At 41.6% G+C, this 18,215-nt stretch overlaps 2 protein-coding genes across 2 annotated transcripts; one reads left to right on the top strand and one right to left on the bottom strand.

The window, feature by feature from the left end:
• The first annotated feature begins 1,703 nt into the window (after positions 1-1,703).
• Positions 1,704-7,953, top strand: eif3jb (eukaryotic translation initiation factor 3, subunit Jb). Its single transcript, XM_075457015.1, has 8 exons — positions 1,704-1,814; positions 1,961-2,049; positions 4,266-4,320; positions 4,444-4,547; positions 4,649-4,745; positions 5,392-5,562; positions 5,686-5,759; positions 6,689-7,953. The coding sequence occupies exons 1-8, from the start codon at positions 1,802-1,804 to the stop codon at positions 6,815-6,817; spliced, it is 732 nt and encodes a 243-aa protein (XP_075313130.1). The 5' UTR covers positions 1,704-1,801; the 3' UTR covers positions 6,818-7,953.
• Positions 7,954-11,104: 3,151 nt separating this feature from the next.
• Positions 11,105-17,661, bottom strand: cilp (cartilage intermediate layer protein, nucleotide pyrophosphohydrolase). Its single transcript, XM_075456684.1, has 9 exons — positions 17,519-17,661; positions 16,681-16,844; positions 15,333-15,386; positions 14,877-15,146; positions 14,533-14,712; positions 14,094-14,399; positions 13,870-13,978; positions 13,600-13,748; positions 11,105-13,465 (listed from the first exon to the last, which is right to left on the bottom strand). Exons 2-9 carry the CDS (start codon positions 16,763-16,765, stop codon positions 11,106-11,108), a joined length of 3,513 nt encoding a protein of 1,170 aa, XP_075312799.1. The 5' UTR covers positions 16,766-16,844; positions 17,519-17,661; the 3' UTR covers position 11,105.
• Between the last annotated feature and the right edge of the window lie 554 nt (positions 17,662-18,215).

Here is an 18,215-nt window from a genome sequence, read left to right as displayed (position 1 = left end):
AAATGAGGCAGCACTGTCACATACCACTTCCTGCTCTTTCTCCACGAGGAACAGTAGCCAATCAGCTGGTCTGACAGGTCAACTCCTGCCATGAAGTGGTTGTAGTCCTTCACAGCAGATGGCACTGGCAGCTCCACTGCTGTGTACTTTCCACCAACCTTCTGCACTCCTTTTACGGTGTCCCCTGAGGAGGCAGAGTGCAGAGTGGAGCATCCACTTGATGAAAATGAGAGCTCCCTCACTGATCCACCCTATTGTCTCTCATGGAGATTTATTTATTTGTTTTATCATGGCGGTTAACTCTTGTTTTTGACTCTCAGTGCTCATGTTTAGCCTTTGCATTTAGTTGCATTATTTTCAAATGGATTTCAGGATCAGTTAAAAGAAAGTGGCCTACAACAGGACATCAGTTGGAGTGACTTTGATTGGCGCGCACATGTGAGCTGCATCTCCAGTCGTCCCAGAACACCTTTCATGCATGTAGATTTTCAACTTTTCACTTTATGGTCGTATTTTTTCGCACGAATTCAACCTTGAGTCACGCAGCTACATATTGAGGATTCTTTAATTTCAGCTGAATCTAAAGAGCGTTTCCTCTTGTGGGAGCAAATATCTGTTTCTTTTTGTTTTGCTTTTTCAGTTTAAAATCTCAAGGTATTTGCAAAAGAGACATTAATGAACCATCTTATAGGGTGTGCAAAATGTTCAGGGCTGTTTTAAAACTCATCAGTCAGCTGTTTGTGTAGTTAGGTTATTTATTTAATGAGTTGCTTAATTGTTTTTAATTTCCATGACATGCACAACACATCTGTGTGTAACTGCAGAGTTTGATGCATTTCACCTTCAGACTTTTCATAAGCCTGTAAATGTCTTTCAGTTTTGTTCGTGGAGCCGGCGCATCAGTCCCGACCTGGTCCCGACTCATGTGCGAATGCAGACTGAAACAGTTCTGCTGGGGAAGGATAGTTATCAGAACGAAATTCGAGTAGGACAGTTCTGATAACTGCGTTCTTAGAACGCCTCTGTCCGAAAGCGGCTATTAAGAGATGGTTCAGATTATTTGAAAAACACTCCCTTACATTTCTGTAATAAGTAGCGTAATCTCATAGTTTTGAATTTCTTTTATAGTTTCCCCAAGTTATAATGAAAAATATTGCCATTCATACTGTTCAAAGCTAGAGAATTTCTCCTCAGTCTGTGTCCTACAGCTTGTGTATTGTAGTTTCTTCCAAGCTTTACCGGTTGCTGTTTTATTCAAAGGAGGTGCACACCGTCAAAATATCCATCTACATCTAAAATATCCTTTTTTTGTTAAAAAAAAACCCAAACAAAAATAAAAAAAACAAATAATATATAAATAAAGTAAGTCAAAAATGAAAGAAAAAGATGGACGACTGGGAGGAAAACTTTCATTTGATAGGCTGTAGGACAACATTTTCGTCTTGTGGAATAATTCAAACAAAACATGCTCTTAAAAGCATGCTCTTACACTTTTCCACGAGAGTGTTCCTACTTGAACTTTGTCTTTTATTCAGGTTTTGGTTATATTTTGATGCAATAGAAATGGCACCCTCCTTGACAACGTCCCTGTGATCTCCTTATATGTAATTTATGTTCTAATATTAATGTAACAACGCAGCGTTATTTACATGTAATCCGTTATTTCCGTGTCCCAGGGAAGTGGGGACGCTTGATAAACTGAGAGTGACGTACACAAGGTGGGAGCAGTATCTGAACGCGGCCAACGGGCTGCAGCGCTGACTTTACTGCGAGCCTGTCAAACACAACCAACACAGCCAACATGGCGGAATGGGGTGAGAAACTAAGTGAAGAAGGATAGCTGACTGTACATCACCCGCTAGTCACAGACTTTATTTTAGAAACCTAACACTCTACTTTTGTTCAGCTCAGTCATTAGATGTGGATTGGCCTCACCAATTTCATGTTGCTCTTTTTACAGACGGTGAGAACTTCGAGCTGGACGAGCCGATTGAAAAGGCGGCAGTGCAGGATAAATGGGAAGGCGAGGACGAAGAAGAGGATGTTAAGGTAAATCGCCATGAATCGCGCCTTTCGTGTCTAGTGTCGAATTCGGCCACGTTTTTCTGAGCTGTTAGCTGGTTAATGTTGAGTTTAAGGATCATCGGATCGGCTATGAAGCCACGCTTCGCCGATGTTTCCTCTGCCTGTCAGCTGAAACCTCCCGGGTTCGCTTCATGCTAGTTGACGGCTAACTCATGTGGCATCACCAAACAGCCTGTCCGCTAACGATAAGCCACCTCTCATGTTTCGTCGGTCGTTACTCGTCGAACGTCGCTGTACCAGCTGGCGGTTGTGGATCTAAAGTCATAATATCGGTTGCTTCTCCGTGGGAGTTTACATTTAGAGATTCAATACTCGTATGACCGGGGGAAATTTTAATAGCGTTGCTGTAAGCTAGCGTCCTGCCGGGCCAGCTCGCTAGCAAACTCGCTGACTCAAGACGGCTTGCTTTTGAAAGTGAGCTTTAATGCTTGACTACCTCGATTATAGCGTCGTTGTGATGAAGTGATTTGGAAATTTGTGGTTTAGGTAGACCGTTGTCTGACGTCGTCCCAAAGTTATTTATGTTAAATATATATAGTGTGCCAATGGTTTGATTCTTAACAGCTGCATGCGTTGGTGTTAGCTTGCTAACCAAGTTTAGCTTCAATCACATGAAATCATCATCATCATCGGGGTTGATGACTCAACTCAACCCAACCAAGAACTAGGCCTAGAACTTTCTGGTTTTACGACGGGCGTGTGACGGTATAAAACAGCTGTTCAGGTGGCCTTTAGGTGAATGTTGACCCGGTTTCCGTCCAGAAACCTCAGATAGTTGTCCGGTGGAAAGTACTGGCTGAGGCCCTTCGATTGTTTTCTGTCACATATGGTGTCCAAACCTTAGAAACTGGCGCCTTGCTTATCAGTCAGAGTACTTGCTTTTAAAAAGAGGATTCGGTCGTTGTCAGTTCAACTGTTGACATGATTTGATTTTTCTGAGCTGATTAAAGAAAAAAGTGTTTGTATTATTCTGATGGAGGGCAAATCTATTGAGAGAATGAGATGGTAATCCTATAAGAGCCATGAGGGAATTGTTTTATTAGGTCACAGGAATTCTTACAGAGCAGGAGGGGGTGTGTTCAGATTTATAATGGTCAACATTGGAATTGGAACAGTTATTTTAAAGTTTTTGTCAGGCACAGGTGACCATCTACGCCCACCACCCCAATTAAAACACATTAAAAAGAATGAATAAGTCCCAGTTTTTGCAGTTTGCTTATTGAATAACCTAGCCTACAATTGAGAGTAAAAGTTGATTAGCCAGGATGTGACATCACACATGTGATGTGATATAACCTATATTAAAAGTTATAAAAGCTGTTCTTAAAAAATGGAAGAGAAAATGATCGACACTACCAGATTTCAACCTTAATCCCCCCAACACATTGGTTTAACCTCCCAAAAAATTGAGCCGAGTTCCAGCCGAGTTCCAGCCTTGTTTTGGCGTTGACGAAGGTAGTCCGGCTAGTTGGCTGGGGTTTAAAAAATAAAGCGTTTTGCTTCTCAAAACAATATGCGTTCAAAAGAGTAATACATTTGCATCACAAAATCGTTCACCAGGAAAAAGTCAGACCTCACAATCGCTTGGCGCCATTTTCTCTCCCTTCGTATCACTGCGTGCGGCTGACAGCCGCGCCTGTTACGGTGTTTACTACTCGGAAGCAGGGGACTACTCAGTCTGCAAGGTTTACACAGCCCGTAGTGATACGAAGGGAGAGAAAATAACGGCAAGCGATTCTGAGGTCTGACTTTTTCTGGAGGGACGATTTTGTGATGCAAATGTATTACTCTTTTGAACACATATTGTTTTGAGAAGCAAAACGCTTTATTTTTTTAAGCCCCAGCCAACTAGCCGGACTACCTTCGTCAACGCCAAAACGAGGCTGGAACTCGGCTCACAGGACGCAGCAGGGGGTAGGAAGATGGTCATAAATGATGTTGCTAATATGGGATGTCATACAGCTTCATGTCAAAAGAGGCGAACTATCCCTTTAAGATGCTTTGATGCAATTGATTAGAATCAACACAGCTCTGTAACTAAAGTGCTGGAAATATGAGGACCCCAGCAGAGGGAAAAGATACTTATGAGAGTTAAACTATGACCTATTTTTCTCCTTGATTGTCCTTAAGAGCTTTTTGTTTGTTGGTGTATCTGTAACTGTCGCCTCTTTTCTACACAGGATAACTGGGATGATGAGGAAGATGAGGGTAAAAAAGGAGAGGTGAAGAAAACAGGTTTGTGTTTGCCTTGTTGAAAGAACCGGCTGCACTCTAATTATCGTCTTACCGTTTCATTTGTTAATAGCACTTTCTCTGTAAATGGAATTGTTTTGAGCATTCTGTTATTCTGATGTTCAGAAACGAAGGTTTCTGAGAAGAAGAAGTTGAGCGAGAAGATTAAAGAGAAAGAAAACCGGTTAAAGAAGAAACAGCAGGAGCTGCAGAAGGAGTTGGAAGACCAAGTGAGTGCGTTTGGGCTTCAACTAGTTTTCTTGTGGATTCACAAAGCTTTTGTCCCCCTTTTTCATTGGTGATGGCTTCTTTTTGGCTTCTCTTGTTGCAGGAAGCAGAGCTCCCTCCTGAGGAACAACTTGCAGAGAAGTTAAGAGTGAAGAAATTACAGGAAGATGCAGACTTGGAGCTGGCAAAAGATGCTTTTGGTGAGACGGAATCAACTCGCTGGTTGGGGGGGGGGGGGCACTTTTATAGCCTCAAGCCTTTCCTACATCTGCAGCCACTGAAAGCCACACACTAGTTCAACTAAGTGTCTTGGAGCATACTGTAAGAAAGCAGGGATTTAAGAAATGTCTCCTGAGAATAGTGTCACACTGTTAGGATTCAGTATGTTAAAAATAACCGTTGTATTTATTTCTGAGAAAATCGGAGCGCTTTCAGAATATGCTGTAGGAGACGTAGCAGTTTTTCAGACTATTTAGCGAGATTTGAGATTAAAACGTGTTTCGAGGGCTGAACATGCATGTAAAAATACCCGTGTGCCACGTGTTCTCCTCTGCTGACACAGTTTTGTTTGAAGAAGTTCAGCTTGTCTTCTGGCCATTGTGTCAGGTTGATGATTGTCTCAGCACCTCAAACCCATTTTGACATTTTAAAAACTTTGTTTCCTGGTACTTGTTGGTACATGGAGACTTGGTAAGCCTTGGTAACTTTAAAACTAATGAGACACAGTCTTGATACTGTACGTAGCCTTTATTGCTGTATACAACAGCATTTAACTGTAAAAGATGAAGCTCTGCATCTGTTACTTTCTCTGTTGAAATGAAATGCGTTTCTGCCCACCCCCTCAAGGTGTCAGCAGCACTCCAAACAATGTCACTGGGATTGATGCCATGTGTCCATCCTCCAAAGAAGACTTCACAGAGTTTGAAAAATTGCTGAAAGAAAAGATATCCCAGTTTGAAAAGTCTGTGCATTATTCAAGTTTCTTGGATTCGTTGTTTCGGGAACTTTGTATTTCATGTAAGAAAAGACTCTTTCTCAGCATATACTCAGTATTATTACACTTTTGATAAGTACAAGTACCTTTTGAATTGAAATCGAAGCTGGCTTAACTAATAACTGTCCTTCTTTTCCCTCTTGCAGTGGAAGTAGAGGACTTGAGGAAAGTCAGTAATTCCCTGTCAGCCCTACTTAGTGAAAAACAGAAACAAGAAAAAGTGAGTGGCTTAACGCCTTTTTTTTCTTACCGTTCCATAGATAACTACATGCAGTAGGGGGTGCTCTTCACCTAATCCAGTTACCCAGTATGGGGTTGTGGTAGACTGTTTGCTTTCTCTGCTCAATCTAAATGTACAGATTTGTTACATGCCAATTAATCTGCTGGGGAAAAAGAGGACTGTTGCATAGTTTGCAGAACGTCCCAAATTGTTGGTGTGGTACAAAACATACTTGTGCATTGTTTTAAAGGATAAGACCGGTTTTTTTACATTGGGCCCTTGATTTCACATTATAACATGATGTTCTACTCACCCCTGCTTGTTGTTGGTCATTTGGAGCTGTTCCGAAGATATTCGCGAGGCGTCTGGCTGCTCTCTTGAGATATTCGGCCATGAAACGGTTTCCTATGGGCAAGCTTAAACAGGCACAAACTATGCTTTTTATAATTTATTAATTACTGTACACTAGCACTGATAACGTGGAGGTGCGTCGCTTACTTAAAAAAATCCGGGTTACTAATTTTGAATTTTAGCCGAATGAATAAAGAGGCAGCAGGTCTGTGGGCTGTCTGTGGCAGTAGCACGACGAGGACGTCAGTAACACCCACTTTACGACGAAAAAATCAAAATTACAATAACCCGGATTTTTTTAAGTAAGCGACGCACCTCCACGTTATCAGTGCTAATGTACAGTAATTAATAAATTATAAACAGCATAGTTTGTGCCTGTATAAGCTTGCCCATAGGAAACCGTTTCATGGCCGAATATCTCAAGAGAGCAGCCAGACGCCCCGCGAATATCTTCGGAACAGCTCCAAATGACCAACAACAAGCAGGGGTGAGTAGAACATCATGTTATAATGTGAAATCAAGGGCCCAATGTCAAAAAACCGGTCTTATCCTTTAAGTTGCTTGTGTTGCTTTTACAGCAAAACAAAGGAAAGAAGAAGAAGAAGGGAGTCGTACCCGGAGGTGGTTTCAAAGCACAGATGAAAGATGAGCTTGACTATGCAGAGTTTGATGGTGGTTACGCTCAAGACTATGAGGACTTCATGTGACACGGGCTACGTCACCACTACTGCCCTCTCCCCCCCCTCCCAATCCTCAGAAGTACAGCTGTACCTTCTCATGCTGTCCAGTGCCATCCTGGAAAATCTGAACTATATGTTGCCCCCTTCATTTTGCTTCAGTGACCAGAGGGACTATACCAGGGAGCAGCCGGTTTCAAAACACCTAACATTCTTACATATGGAATTGCCTTTTCTGTCTCATTCAGCCTCAACTTTCTCTCTCTCACACAAACACACACACACACGCTCACACAATCATGTGGCATCTGTTGTGTGACTCAGCTTCAGTGGAGAACACACTGTAACTGCTGTTGTCTGAGTTTTGCGGAGCTCCTTTTTTTTTTTTTTTTTTTTTTTTTTTAATTAAATGTTGCTCCTCTCAAAAAGGCAGATACAGTATTGCAGTTATAAGTGTAGTGACATAGAAACATGGTTCTATGCAAATTCTTTAACCGGAATGTCATGTATATATTATAGGTCGCACTTACCTGTGGATGATTCTCTTACAGGAAAGTGTATATAGTATCTATAACTTTGGTTGCCAAATGCAGAACAATTATTCAGTACATTAGTCATCTTTATCTCTGGAAAGGTTGCATTGCGGGTAATGTGAGACAGGCACAACATGCAAGTAGTAGTAATTTTACAGAGACACATGACATTCACTGTAAGATAAAAGGGATAGAAGAATATAATAAATGTGACTCTAAAACCTCACAGCCATTCTCTTGATACATCTCTGGAATATCCTTGAAAATATCGAGCAAAGAATGCTTGTAGGTATTTTTTGTGCATGACAAAAATTTACTAATTTGATTTCTACTAACGCAGAAAAAAGAAAATGAGTATAGATCAGGCAAGTGGACTAACTTGCGACAACTGGTCTCTTAATTGTTGCTTCTGCAGGCTTGTATCAAGTGTGATGAGGAGCGGGGGGCTTATGGGCTTCACGCCACCATGTCTTCATATGGGCCACAGTTAGTTGAAAGGGGCGTATTTCTCCTTTTTCTTTTCTAGCTATTGACCAGTTTAAATGTTACAAGGATAATTGGATACATACAATGTTGAAGATACATCTGTTTTTTAAGCATCTAATTTAATAAACCACTGGTCAAAACAAAAAAGTTGTGTTTTGGTCCCTTTGTCTAAATTAAAGGAACTTGCAAACTAACTAGATTAGTCAGTTGCCTGTGCAATAACTACTATTCAGTTTCAAGTTAATATTTACCACACTTCTACCAAATAAAAAACAATGTAAATATTCCTTTGGAGGGTGATGAAATGATTGGATCTTGGCTGTACAGCATATTCACTGAAGCTGTCAAGGTATGACGCGTTTGAACCGCAACAATAGGTCAACACCATCCAGTTCCATCTTTGTTGTTGTATCAGAAGATATCGATAAAGTTAGTTCTATATAATCAATATGAGTTTAAAATCTTTACTAACATCCTGTTTCTAAAGGACTGACAGTTCTATAATGTGTTGACATTTTTTTGTACTTAAATTCATATGGACAGTTGAGTTAAATTAGAGTTTTCATGGACAGGTCTTTGTTGGCCCCAGACGGACACAACAAATCCATCAGAGAGGCAGGAGGAACATTATGACTGGTCAAATCAGCTGTATGGTACTTTTTGAAGTAAAGAAACATAAAAAAAGCTTCCGAATACATTTACGGCTCAACACTCATAATTACACCATTAACTTATAATTAATGGTTGATTGAAGCATGCTTTACATAATGAAGAAGAAACCACTGCTTCTGATCAAGTGAGGAACCCTACATGGGTTTGACATTATCCATGTTAACTAGTAAGAAAAAGGCTTCAAACAGTAAATATATAAAATTCACAAAGCGAAAACTATAAGCCACAATGATTCTGAATCAGCACTCTAAGGATGAAACTAAAATATCCAGAATAACAAATAGCAAAAGTTGTGGATGATGTTTGTGATGCAGTCAGTGTACATAAGCTGTAAATCACATGCGTAGTTTCAGAAGGCACTGGGTCAGGAGTGTTCATTCACGATGTGACGGGAGATTGATTCATTTCTAAAGTCTATAGACCCAGCCAGTGTGTTAAAAGCTGACTGCAGGGTACTTCACAGTGCATTGACTGTGCAAGCATCCCTGGAAATTTTGAAGGAAAAGAAGTGGAATATTTGCAGCAGTAAGTTAAGCACCTGTTCACAACCTGATTACACTGCATACAGCTACGGGGAAAAACATCCACAAACAACTGAAGTGAACTGCAGTGAAGTGCTGGCAAACCATCACAAAGAGCAACCCAATTTTTTGGTGAGTGGTTCCAGACTTCAGACTGTCTTCGCCTGCAAAGCATTCTTGACAAAGAATTAAAAAATTATGTTTTATTCATGTTATACAAACTTGTCCAATTACAGTTGGTCACCTGAAAAAGAGGATTATACATCATTAAAAAGCTATTATTCCTACATCCCTTCTCCGGTTCGATGTTTATACACTCATGTAAAAGCTTAGCGTCTGCCCTTTAAGCCCATATTCACTATACAGTCGTGAAAAAATTAGGACACCCCATTAAAGAGTCAGCTCTTTATTAAGAAATGTTCACATATCAATGTCCAAAATTGTTTTTATTTATTTCTCAAAAAGAAAGTTATTTAATTGCAACTAAACAACCAAAATTAACATCGTTTTACTCATGAAACAAAAGTTATGAACAAAAATGCATATTATAATGGAGGAAAAAGTTAGGACACCCTACCCTCTAATAACTAGTGTTGCCCCCTTTGGCTGAAATAACTTCAGTGAGACGCTTCTTGTAGCCACCTACCAATCTCTGACATCGATCTGAAGAAAGTTTGCCCCACTCCTCAATGCAGAATTCTTTCAGCTGTGAGATGTTTGAGGGGCGTCTGGCATGGACAGCTCGTTTTAAATCACTCCACAGCATCTCAATTGGATTAAGATCTGGACTTTGACTTGGCCATTCCAGGACTCTCCACTTCTTAGTTTTTAGCCAGTCCTTGGTGGATTTACTGGTATGTTTTGGGTCATTGTCATGTTGCAGGGTCCAGTCCCGCATCAGCTTTAATTTTTTTACAGATGGTTTCACATGTTCCTCAAGCACCCTCTGATACACAGCAGAATTCATGGTGGATTCTATGATGGTGAGCTGGCCAGGTCCCGCTGCAGCAAAGCATCCCCAAACCATGACACTTCCACCTCCATGCTTCACAGTTGGTATGAGGTTCTTTTCTTGGAATGCTGTATTTGGTTTACGCCAGACATGTCTTGTTTTCTGGTGTCCAAATAATTCAACTTTGGACTCATCTGTCCAAAGAACATTATTCCAGAAGTCCTGGTCTTTCTCTGCATTCTCTCTGGTAAACTTCAGTCTGGCCTTAATGTTTTTCTTAGAGAGCAAAGGTTTCCTCCTTGCACACCTCCCATGAAAATTAAACTTGTGTAGTCTCTTTCTGATAGTTGAGTCATGCACTTTCACATCAACAGTAGCTAAAGCCTGCTGTAGGTTCTTTGATGAAATTTTAGGATTTTTCATGACATCTTTTAGCATCTTACGGTCTGCTCTGGGGGTGAACTTGCTTGGACGGCCAGACCTGGGCATGGTCACAGTTGTTTTGAATGTCCTCCACTTGTAAACAATTTTCCGGATGGTGGAATGACTGATGTTAAAATCTTTGGAGATAGTTTTAAATCCCTTTCCAGACTCATAAGCAGCCACAATCTTCTTTCTGAAGGCGTCAGGCAGCTCTTTGGATCTCACCATGGTGCTCACTCTTACTTCAGCAGTCAGGGACACACCAAACTAAATTTCTGAGGTTTAAATAGGGTAAGCCTCATTCAACATGCTGGGTAATGATGTTCTGATCATGTGCACCTGATATGATACATCTGTGTGTGATCTTAACTATTTTAAGTGGCCCAATATATAGGGGTGTCCTAATTTATTCCTCACCAGAAATTGCATTCTTTTTTAATTACATTTTACATAAAGTTGTAAAAAGGCGTTTCTTAATTTTTAATTGTTTAATCATATTACTTGGATATCTCAGTACTGTTAAATTTAATATTAAATATCCACATGTCCAAATATGTTAAAGAATATACAGGTTTTCATAGGGTGTCCTAATTTTTTCACATGACTGTATATCTATAAGTTGGATATGTTTTGTAAACAGTCAAAAAAACAAAACTTTGTCATTGTCCAATTATTTCCAGGCAAAACCTTAAGTGTTGTTCTCATTGTAGAGCCTTGATCTTTGGTGTTGTTTAGCTTCTGTCCTTTGTATGACTTCCAGCAGGATTTCTGGTGCTACGTTTACGGCTGCTGCGGGATACATTGGCCCTCTGCCGGCGTCTGGTTTTCCTGCCCTCTCCTCTCACAACACTTGTAACTGTTTGACCTTGAGAACTCTGCAGGGCTTGGAAGACGCTCTGCCGTGTAACCTCGCGGTCTCCACAAGTAAACGTCAGCGCAATGCCCTCAGTGGTCTTCATAACCCGAGATGTGCCATCTGAAGTGCCATCAAAGCAGCGCCCAAGTGCAATCTCTTTTGCTGTGCGGGGATCCTGGTCTGTCACTGTATAGATTCCATAGTTATGGCCAAGAGGATCAAGAGGTGCCAGCATGGTGAATTCATTGGTGTCATTGTTAACAGCAAGAGGCAGGTGGTTGACCAGATACTCCTGAAGTATTGCGTTTACGTAGTCTCTCTTACAGCTTCCTTGTGGGATTACCTTCACCAGGGTACGATCTACACGGTCCTGATCATACAGCATCCCGCTGCACTTGAACTCCAGGCACACAGCTGAAACATTTGACTGGTCCATATCACGAATACTACGAGTATCTCGAAGGCCATACAGTTGTCCTACTGTCTTGGGATGGGTGCCACCCATGTTACGTGACCGTACATTGAGCTCATGGGGGCTGTTGATTTTGATCTTGACGTAGCAGGCCCGGTATTCCATGGGTTTAGGCCACCAACTCAGGTAATCCTCTGTCCAGCTCATTGGGTCATCTTCATTGAAAGGCACAGTGTTGTAATCATAACGGTCCCCTTCCACTCTTGAAAAACGGAAATGTGATGCACTGAAAGGGGCCTCCTCACATTCTTTCAAGTTGTCAAATGAGTACACTGGTCCGTTGGCTTCCTCGGCTGCGTTGGGACCTGGCTTTGCCACATTGATACTGAATGCTGTCTTCTTCAACCTGGGGTCCTCGTGGTCAGTCCGCCTGTAGTTTAGTTTTCTCAGATAAGGCTGAGGCACTCCAATGATACTGGGATTGAGTTTGGGAGAAGATGCGACAGCCTCCAGCTCTTCCCCTCCAAGATTGGCCATCACATATGCAGAGTAGGCATTGGCTCTTTGTTCATCGCAGAAAGCAGGAAGACATGCTCCATTCGGTCCAGTGACAACGCTATCAAATCGACCCCATGCACGTGGATTCGTGGAGTAGCCAGCTGTGGGCTCCATGTTTATGAGACTCACCACAACTCCCTCCACCTGTTCACTGGGCATAAAGCGTTCACTGCGAAAAGCCCTCACTTTCACATAACACCTGCGATTTTCTGGGACGTCCAGGTTAAACAGACGTCTCTCTCTGATCTCCATGTTACCAATCAAAAATGTTCTCTCCTCCCTCTTGCCTCTTTTTTTCTTCTCCACCTGAAGACTCCCTTCCTCCTCCCACAGGCCCGTTTCAGGGTTGAGTGACCACAGCTTCATGGTGTCGAGGTGCTCTGACATCTTCACCTGAGCAGAGTCCAGGAACACCTTCACTTCACCTGCATTCAGGGGCTCATTGTTTTGCTCACCTCGGAAGTCTACTGAAAACATGCCATAGGTTCTCAGTGGCAGGGTATCACCTTCATCTCCTATAAAACTGAGATCGCTTTGAGCAGCAGCAGCCGTGGAAACATCTCGAGGGTCGAGAAATGTCACACTTGCATTGACGTTACCGGTGAAGACTTCTCCATTCTCCTTATAGAAAGAATGAGGAGGAATCTGAATATGGACCATCGCCTCCTCGCCCTCAACCTCCCCAAGCTCCAGAGTGTTGGTTTCTAATGGGCTGATGGTCACAGGAGCTTTCTTTCGTAGAAGTTTGATCTCATGATAAACAGCTCCCCCTTTGGTGTTAAATGGAAGTACCTTTGTGGTATTAACAAATTTTTGCATGTTGTCCACAAAAGTCAGCACCAGCCTCTCAGTGTCTGGAGGAATCTGGACAGAGAAGGTGCCTTTGTAGCCTGTGCGGCTGATTCTGACTCCATTCATGAAGATATGGCCGAATCTCATTGGCTCACCGTTGTCTGCAGCAATTGCCCTACCGTGTACAGTGGCCTTGGTGTCTACACATTTCTGACATCCACACTCAGTCACCACCATGGTGGGCAGTTGGTAGCCCTGGCATGTTAGCTGCCTTTGCTCCATCTTTGTCACTCCACAGCAGTAAGCCATTTTGTCTTTGCACCTGATGCCATGGTCCAGCTGTCCAGCACATGTACTTGGGGGGCATTTGCCCACGTCATAGTAGAATGAGTCTGTGATGTTTTGGTAGCAGTCATGTGGAAGACGAATGAGGTGAGATAGAGGCTTGGGGTCACATGAATGTTCATCTTTACCTGTGTTGGTGGTTCACAAATAAAAGTGAAGATTTAGTTTTAACATAACAGGACGTACTCCACTGATTTTACCCAGTGAACAAAAAGTTACATCTGTTTATTCAGCATGTATTTAGGACTTCTTAATCACACACCTATGATTTTGAGAGTGGCTGGTTTGGTCTTAATAGCCCCAGATGGACCACTTGCTCTGCAGTAGTACTCTCCAGCCTGTTCAGCACGTAGATCTTTCAGCACCAATGTGCTCTCAGACTGCGTTTCCATGAGATTATTGTTGTGAAACCTGTTGGCTCACACACAAGAGCAAACAAATGGCAGAAAAAGCTAAAAAAATATTGTACCTTTCAAAGTAAAAAAAAGCACTCTATGGGACTATAAAATTGTAATGTCTGTTAAACTCTCACCACTGGTACTTGTCTGGCTGTGGGGTTCCAGCCACTTTGCAGCAGAAGGCAGCACTTTGCCCCTCCCTTCTAGCCTTGCTCTCAGGGTTACTCAACACATGAAGTTTTTCTAACAAGGGAAATGAAACAACAAATTACCTCTAAGCTTCTCTGCAGCTTCAGTGTCAGTAAATATGCAGCGTAATATTATTTTTTCATCTCGATTCATTCACATTCTAATGTACCGGCTCTCTTCAGCTGGACACTGAGAACTGAGGTGCGCTCATCGCTGTAGGGCACAATGACATTAAGGCTGGCATGACCCTGCAGGCCGAATGTCAAGGTTGTGTTGCCATCAGGGCAGATACCAGGGACGCGGAAATGTCCGTTGTGGTCTGTGAGGGTAAGGAGTTTGCCCAAGCGAAGAATGGTAGCCCCCTCAGCAATGAGACCGCCAGCACTGCGTACAGAACCCAACAGGATGTGCTCTTCACACATACATGCATCACAGTCAGCATTCACTTTCCCCATCACACACTGCAGGGAACAATCTAAAGAGAGAAACACACAAAAATGTTGGAAGCCTGCCAGTCAGAGGTTTCCCTTTTTGAGATGTTGTATTTTATGATCCTGGCTGAAAATAATTGCAGAGGAGTATAACCAACAAACTCAAGGTTAACTCACCTGTTTTTATGCACTCAGGTCCACTGCATGGTTTCCCTTCTAATTTAGGCCCAGTGCAAGGCATCGATTGAGATTGGCAGCTGCGATGGCGGAGTTGCACGCCCACTTGGCCACAGAGGGCGGGACATGGGCTCCAGTCTGACCATGGACCCCAGGTTCCCTCAGTGTTCACACTGATATCTAATGGGAGGGAAAAAAACACGAATATAGAAATGCAATCCGATATCATTTGTAGTTGTCTAATCAAAATGCTACCTGAAACAGAACAGAAGCAGCATTTATTGAGAGCAGTAACCAAATTTAGGTATCTGATTAAAGAAAACAATAAAATCACGTGTCCAAACCTTTGGGACAGAGGAAACGGACTGCGTAGTTTGAGCAGTTGCGTTCAGGACCTTGCTCCTCATTTAGGCACCAGAAGCCCACGGTTGGGTCTGCATGGACTGTCTCCCCAGTTTCACGGGCCGGGACCCACTCTGTGGTTCTGGCTTCGATTGCACGTGGGCTCTCACACACCCGAGCACGGTAATAGAAACGAATAGCCTCCAGCTGCTCATAGTCTCCACGGCCTCCCGGATGATCAACATTGAACCATGTGGTCCACTCATAGTTGTCTAGGCATAGAGCACACAGAAACAAGTCATTGGACAAGCAGCTTGTACACTAACTTGAGTATATATAAAACAGATGAGAAAACATGATATAGTTTTGAATATATATATATATATATATATGTATATATGTATATATATACATATATACATATAGAAAAAAAAGTTAAATTTCAAAACAAAAGTTACCATCAGAGTGGTAGACAGCAGGACCAGGCTCTTTGTTGTCTCTTCTCCATGAGCCTGCAACAGACAAATGAATTTTTTGCACAATTGCATCTCTCCTGATTTGTATGAAAACACACAGTAAAAAAAATAAATATGCATATATTCATATTAGGGAATGAGGTGAATTGCTACTTAATATGTTATTTTTTTAGATACAGCATATAACATTTGTCAGTTGGATTTTATGTATTCAAACAATGGTGACTGACTGCTCATTTAGGACCCTTTAAAATTTTCCAGATTTTGATGTTTCGGACAAATTTTGAAATGGATTTGGTTCATTTCTTTATCATCAGTCTACACAAAATACAAACCAAAAAGATTTTTGAAAAAATTCCAAAATGAAATACAAAAATTCCTACTCATGTGAATATTTAGACGATAATGGCAGCCTCCAGTCTGTTGGGGAATGATCTAACAAGCTTGTATCTTTCCTTTGAAAATTTTGCACATTCAGCAAAATCATTCAAGCTCAAGGGAAGCATCATTACACAGCCTTTCTCTAAGCCTCTTTAGATATTATGTACTGGGCTCAGGTCCAGACACTGGTTGGGTCTCTTTGAAACTTAAGTATTGACCCAATCTGAGATCCCACGCACTCTGGAAAATGTCTGCACTCATAATTTCTTCATAGTTTCTGCAACCACTCTCCCCTTGATCCTGACTAGTCTCCCAGCCTTTGTCTCATAAAAACATTGCCACAGAATGATGCTGCCAACCTCATGCTTGACTGATGGTATAAATTAGATGATGCACATTGCATTGTTTGCTCCATATATCCCATTAGGAATTGTAGCTAAATAGTTCAATTGTCCCTTAGATCAGATGACGAGGGAATTTAGCCTCTTGTGGTGGTACAGTGATTAGCACTGTCACCTAAAAAATTTGTGGACTTTGCATGTTCTTACTGTGACTGCATTGGATTTTCCCCAGGTGCTGTGGTTGCATGCACAGTTGTCTCAATTGTATTGGCCCTGTGATGAGCCAACAGCCTGCACAGGGAGATGCCCAGATGATGACCATTAAGGTCAGCCCCCTGTTACTCTGAAGGATAAAGCAGTTATAGATAATAGATGTATTGAAGGCTGCTATATTTTTTGGGGAACTTTAAATGCTGTCAATTACTTTATGTCACCATTGAGTATTCAGTGTAGAGTGATGAGAAACAATCAGTCTAAAATCACGACAAACTGTAGGAAATTGTCGTCTTAATACTTTATCGGCACTGAATATTTATACGAAGACTTATTCACTACAAATGACAACAACAGTGAAAACAATAATGCTCCTATCCTTGTGATAGTCTCACCTTGAGCTGACAGAACGGTGGCTGCAGTAATTCCCAGAAAGAGGAGAAGAAGCCTTTGTGACATTCTTACTGTCTTCGTCCACATCTGACCCTTCAACTTTCCCCACCGGTATGTGCTTCAGTCTAGGAACTCCACAGAAGAGGATTTCCAGCAGCAGAAACTCCTGGTGGGAAGATGAAGTTGAAATATGGTCCATGTTACAAATGTTTAGACCATACTGCACATTTCAAAAGAAGAACCAAACGGACACTAAAATGATGGTTAAACCGACGCTGAGTCATAAATTGGTGGAGTGGATATCTGGAATAAAATATGTGCCTGTAAGTACATGCAGCATGCTTTTTGTCTTTGAGGTTCCAGGGTGAAAAAGCATAGCTGGACAGAGCCGTCTTCTCAGATTACACATCTGTGTTAGCCATCACCATTTGTCAGGGGAATGCTCAAACATTCTGCATCTACTGTCGAAACACTGATCACACGATCCAAACACCCACACACAAACACAAGAAGTGCAGTTGCTGACTTGAAATACGTAAAAAGTTTTACATGACTACATGATTACAGGCTACGTTTTCACTTAAAGTCCTATGGTAAATAAAGCACCAATTCTATTGATAAGATGTAATTTATGATTGATGGGTGGAAAAATTTAGAGAACACTAGTACCAGGGATGCACTATGTCAAACCTATTGTGAAAATTTCGAATACTACTGATACTATTCAAATTACAGGCTCAAAGACTTCACTTTTTACCACATAAATCACTAAAGTAGTTAATCTATTCTTTTTATTCATTAGGACCCAAAAACTTACATAATAATCCATTCTTTTCTTACCTCTCTTTTGAGTGCACCCTCTTTGTCCCAAGCTTCTGGTTTTTCTATCTTATACTGGAACGTCCTTTTTAACCTTTTCCTGATATTTCTGTCTCACATTTCTCTCCTCCTCCTCTGTTCTTCACTCTACTTCAACACCCTCCTTCACCGTCTCTTTTATACCTCTCTGCCTCCACCAACCCTCCCTCCTCTCTCGGCAGTATGCCACAGTGTCTTTTCATTACACTAATATCGCTCTAATTTATCACCTTCCCTTGTACAACCGTGACATCGAATTGTTATTAGATGATGTGCCACATAAAAGGGAGACAGTCATGAGGTCTGGGGTGTCAAATGCTGGTGTTGATAGATTGACCCTTGTGTCTAAGATCAATAGTGAACGAGTCAAAGTGGGCATTTGTCCTCTGCTCTGCTCGCAGTCTGAATGTTTTCCGTTTTACTCTGCATGGAGAGTGTGCGGGCCAGTGCCAGCGAAATATCCAGTCTATGATTTTGATACTTCATTGTAAACTTTTTAATCTGCTCTGACTAAATAAAAACGTTTGAAGCACAAGATCTGAAATATATTTGTCAGGATAAGAATGAAACCCCTTATTTCTGGTTTGTCACTTTATGAAAAGGTTTGAGTCACGTCTTTTGCCATCAGAAGTGGAGCAGATTTAAACACATATTCTGAGTCTTAGAAAAGTAGTAAATC

This window comes from Odontesthes bonariensis, chromosome 1 (genome assembly GCF_027942865.1).
Source record: "Odontesthes bonariensis isolate fOdoBon6 chromosome 1, fOdoBon6.hap1, whole genome shotgun sequence".
Taxonomy (NCBI): domain Eukaryota; kingdom Metazoa; phylum Chordata; class Actinopteri; order Atheriniformes; family Atherinopsidae; genus Odontesthes; species Odontesthes bonariensis.
Note: the sequence above shows the minus strand (reverse complement) of the source record. Positions and strands in the feature narration are given on the sequence as shown.

Coding starts and splice junctions, on each gene's coding strand:
- eif3jb (XM_075457015.1), top strand. Junction 2,050..4,265: donor ACGAAGAAGAGGATGTTAAG/GTAAATCGCCAT, acceptor TTTTCTACACAG/GATAACTGGGATGATGAGGA. Junction 5,563..5,685: donor TCGGGAACTTTGTATTTCAT/GTAAGAAAAGAC, acceptor TCCCTCTTGCAG/TGGAAGTAGAGGACTTGAGG.
- cilp (XM_075456684.1), bottom strand. CDS start 16,765: ATGTGGACGAAGACAGTAAGAATGTCACAAAGGCTTCTTCTCCTCTTT. Junction 15,147..15,332: donor TGCTGTCTACCACTCTGATG/GTAACTTTTGTT, acceptor CTCTATGCCTAG/ACAACTATGAGTGGACCACA. Junction 13,749..13,869: donor CAGCCAGACAAGTACCAGTG/GTGAGAGTTTAA, acceptor GTGAGCCAACAG/GTTTCACAACAATAATCTCA.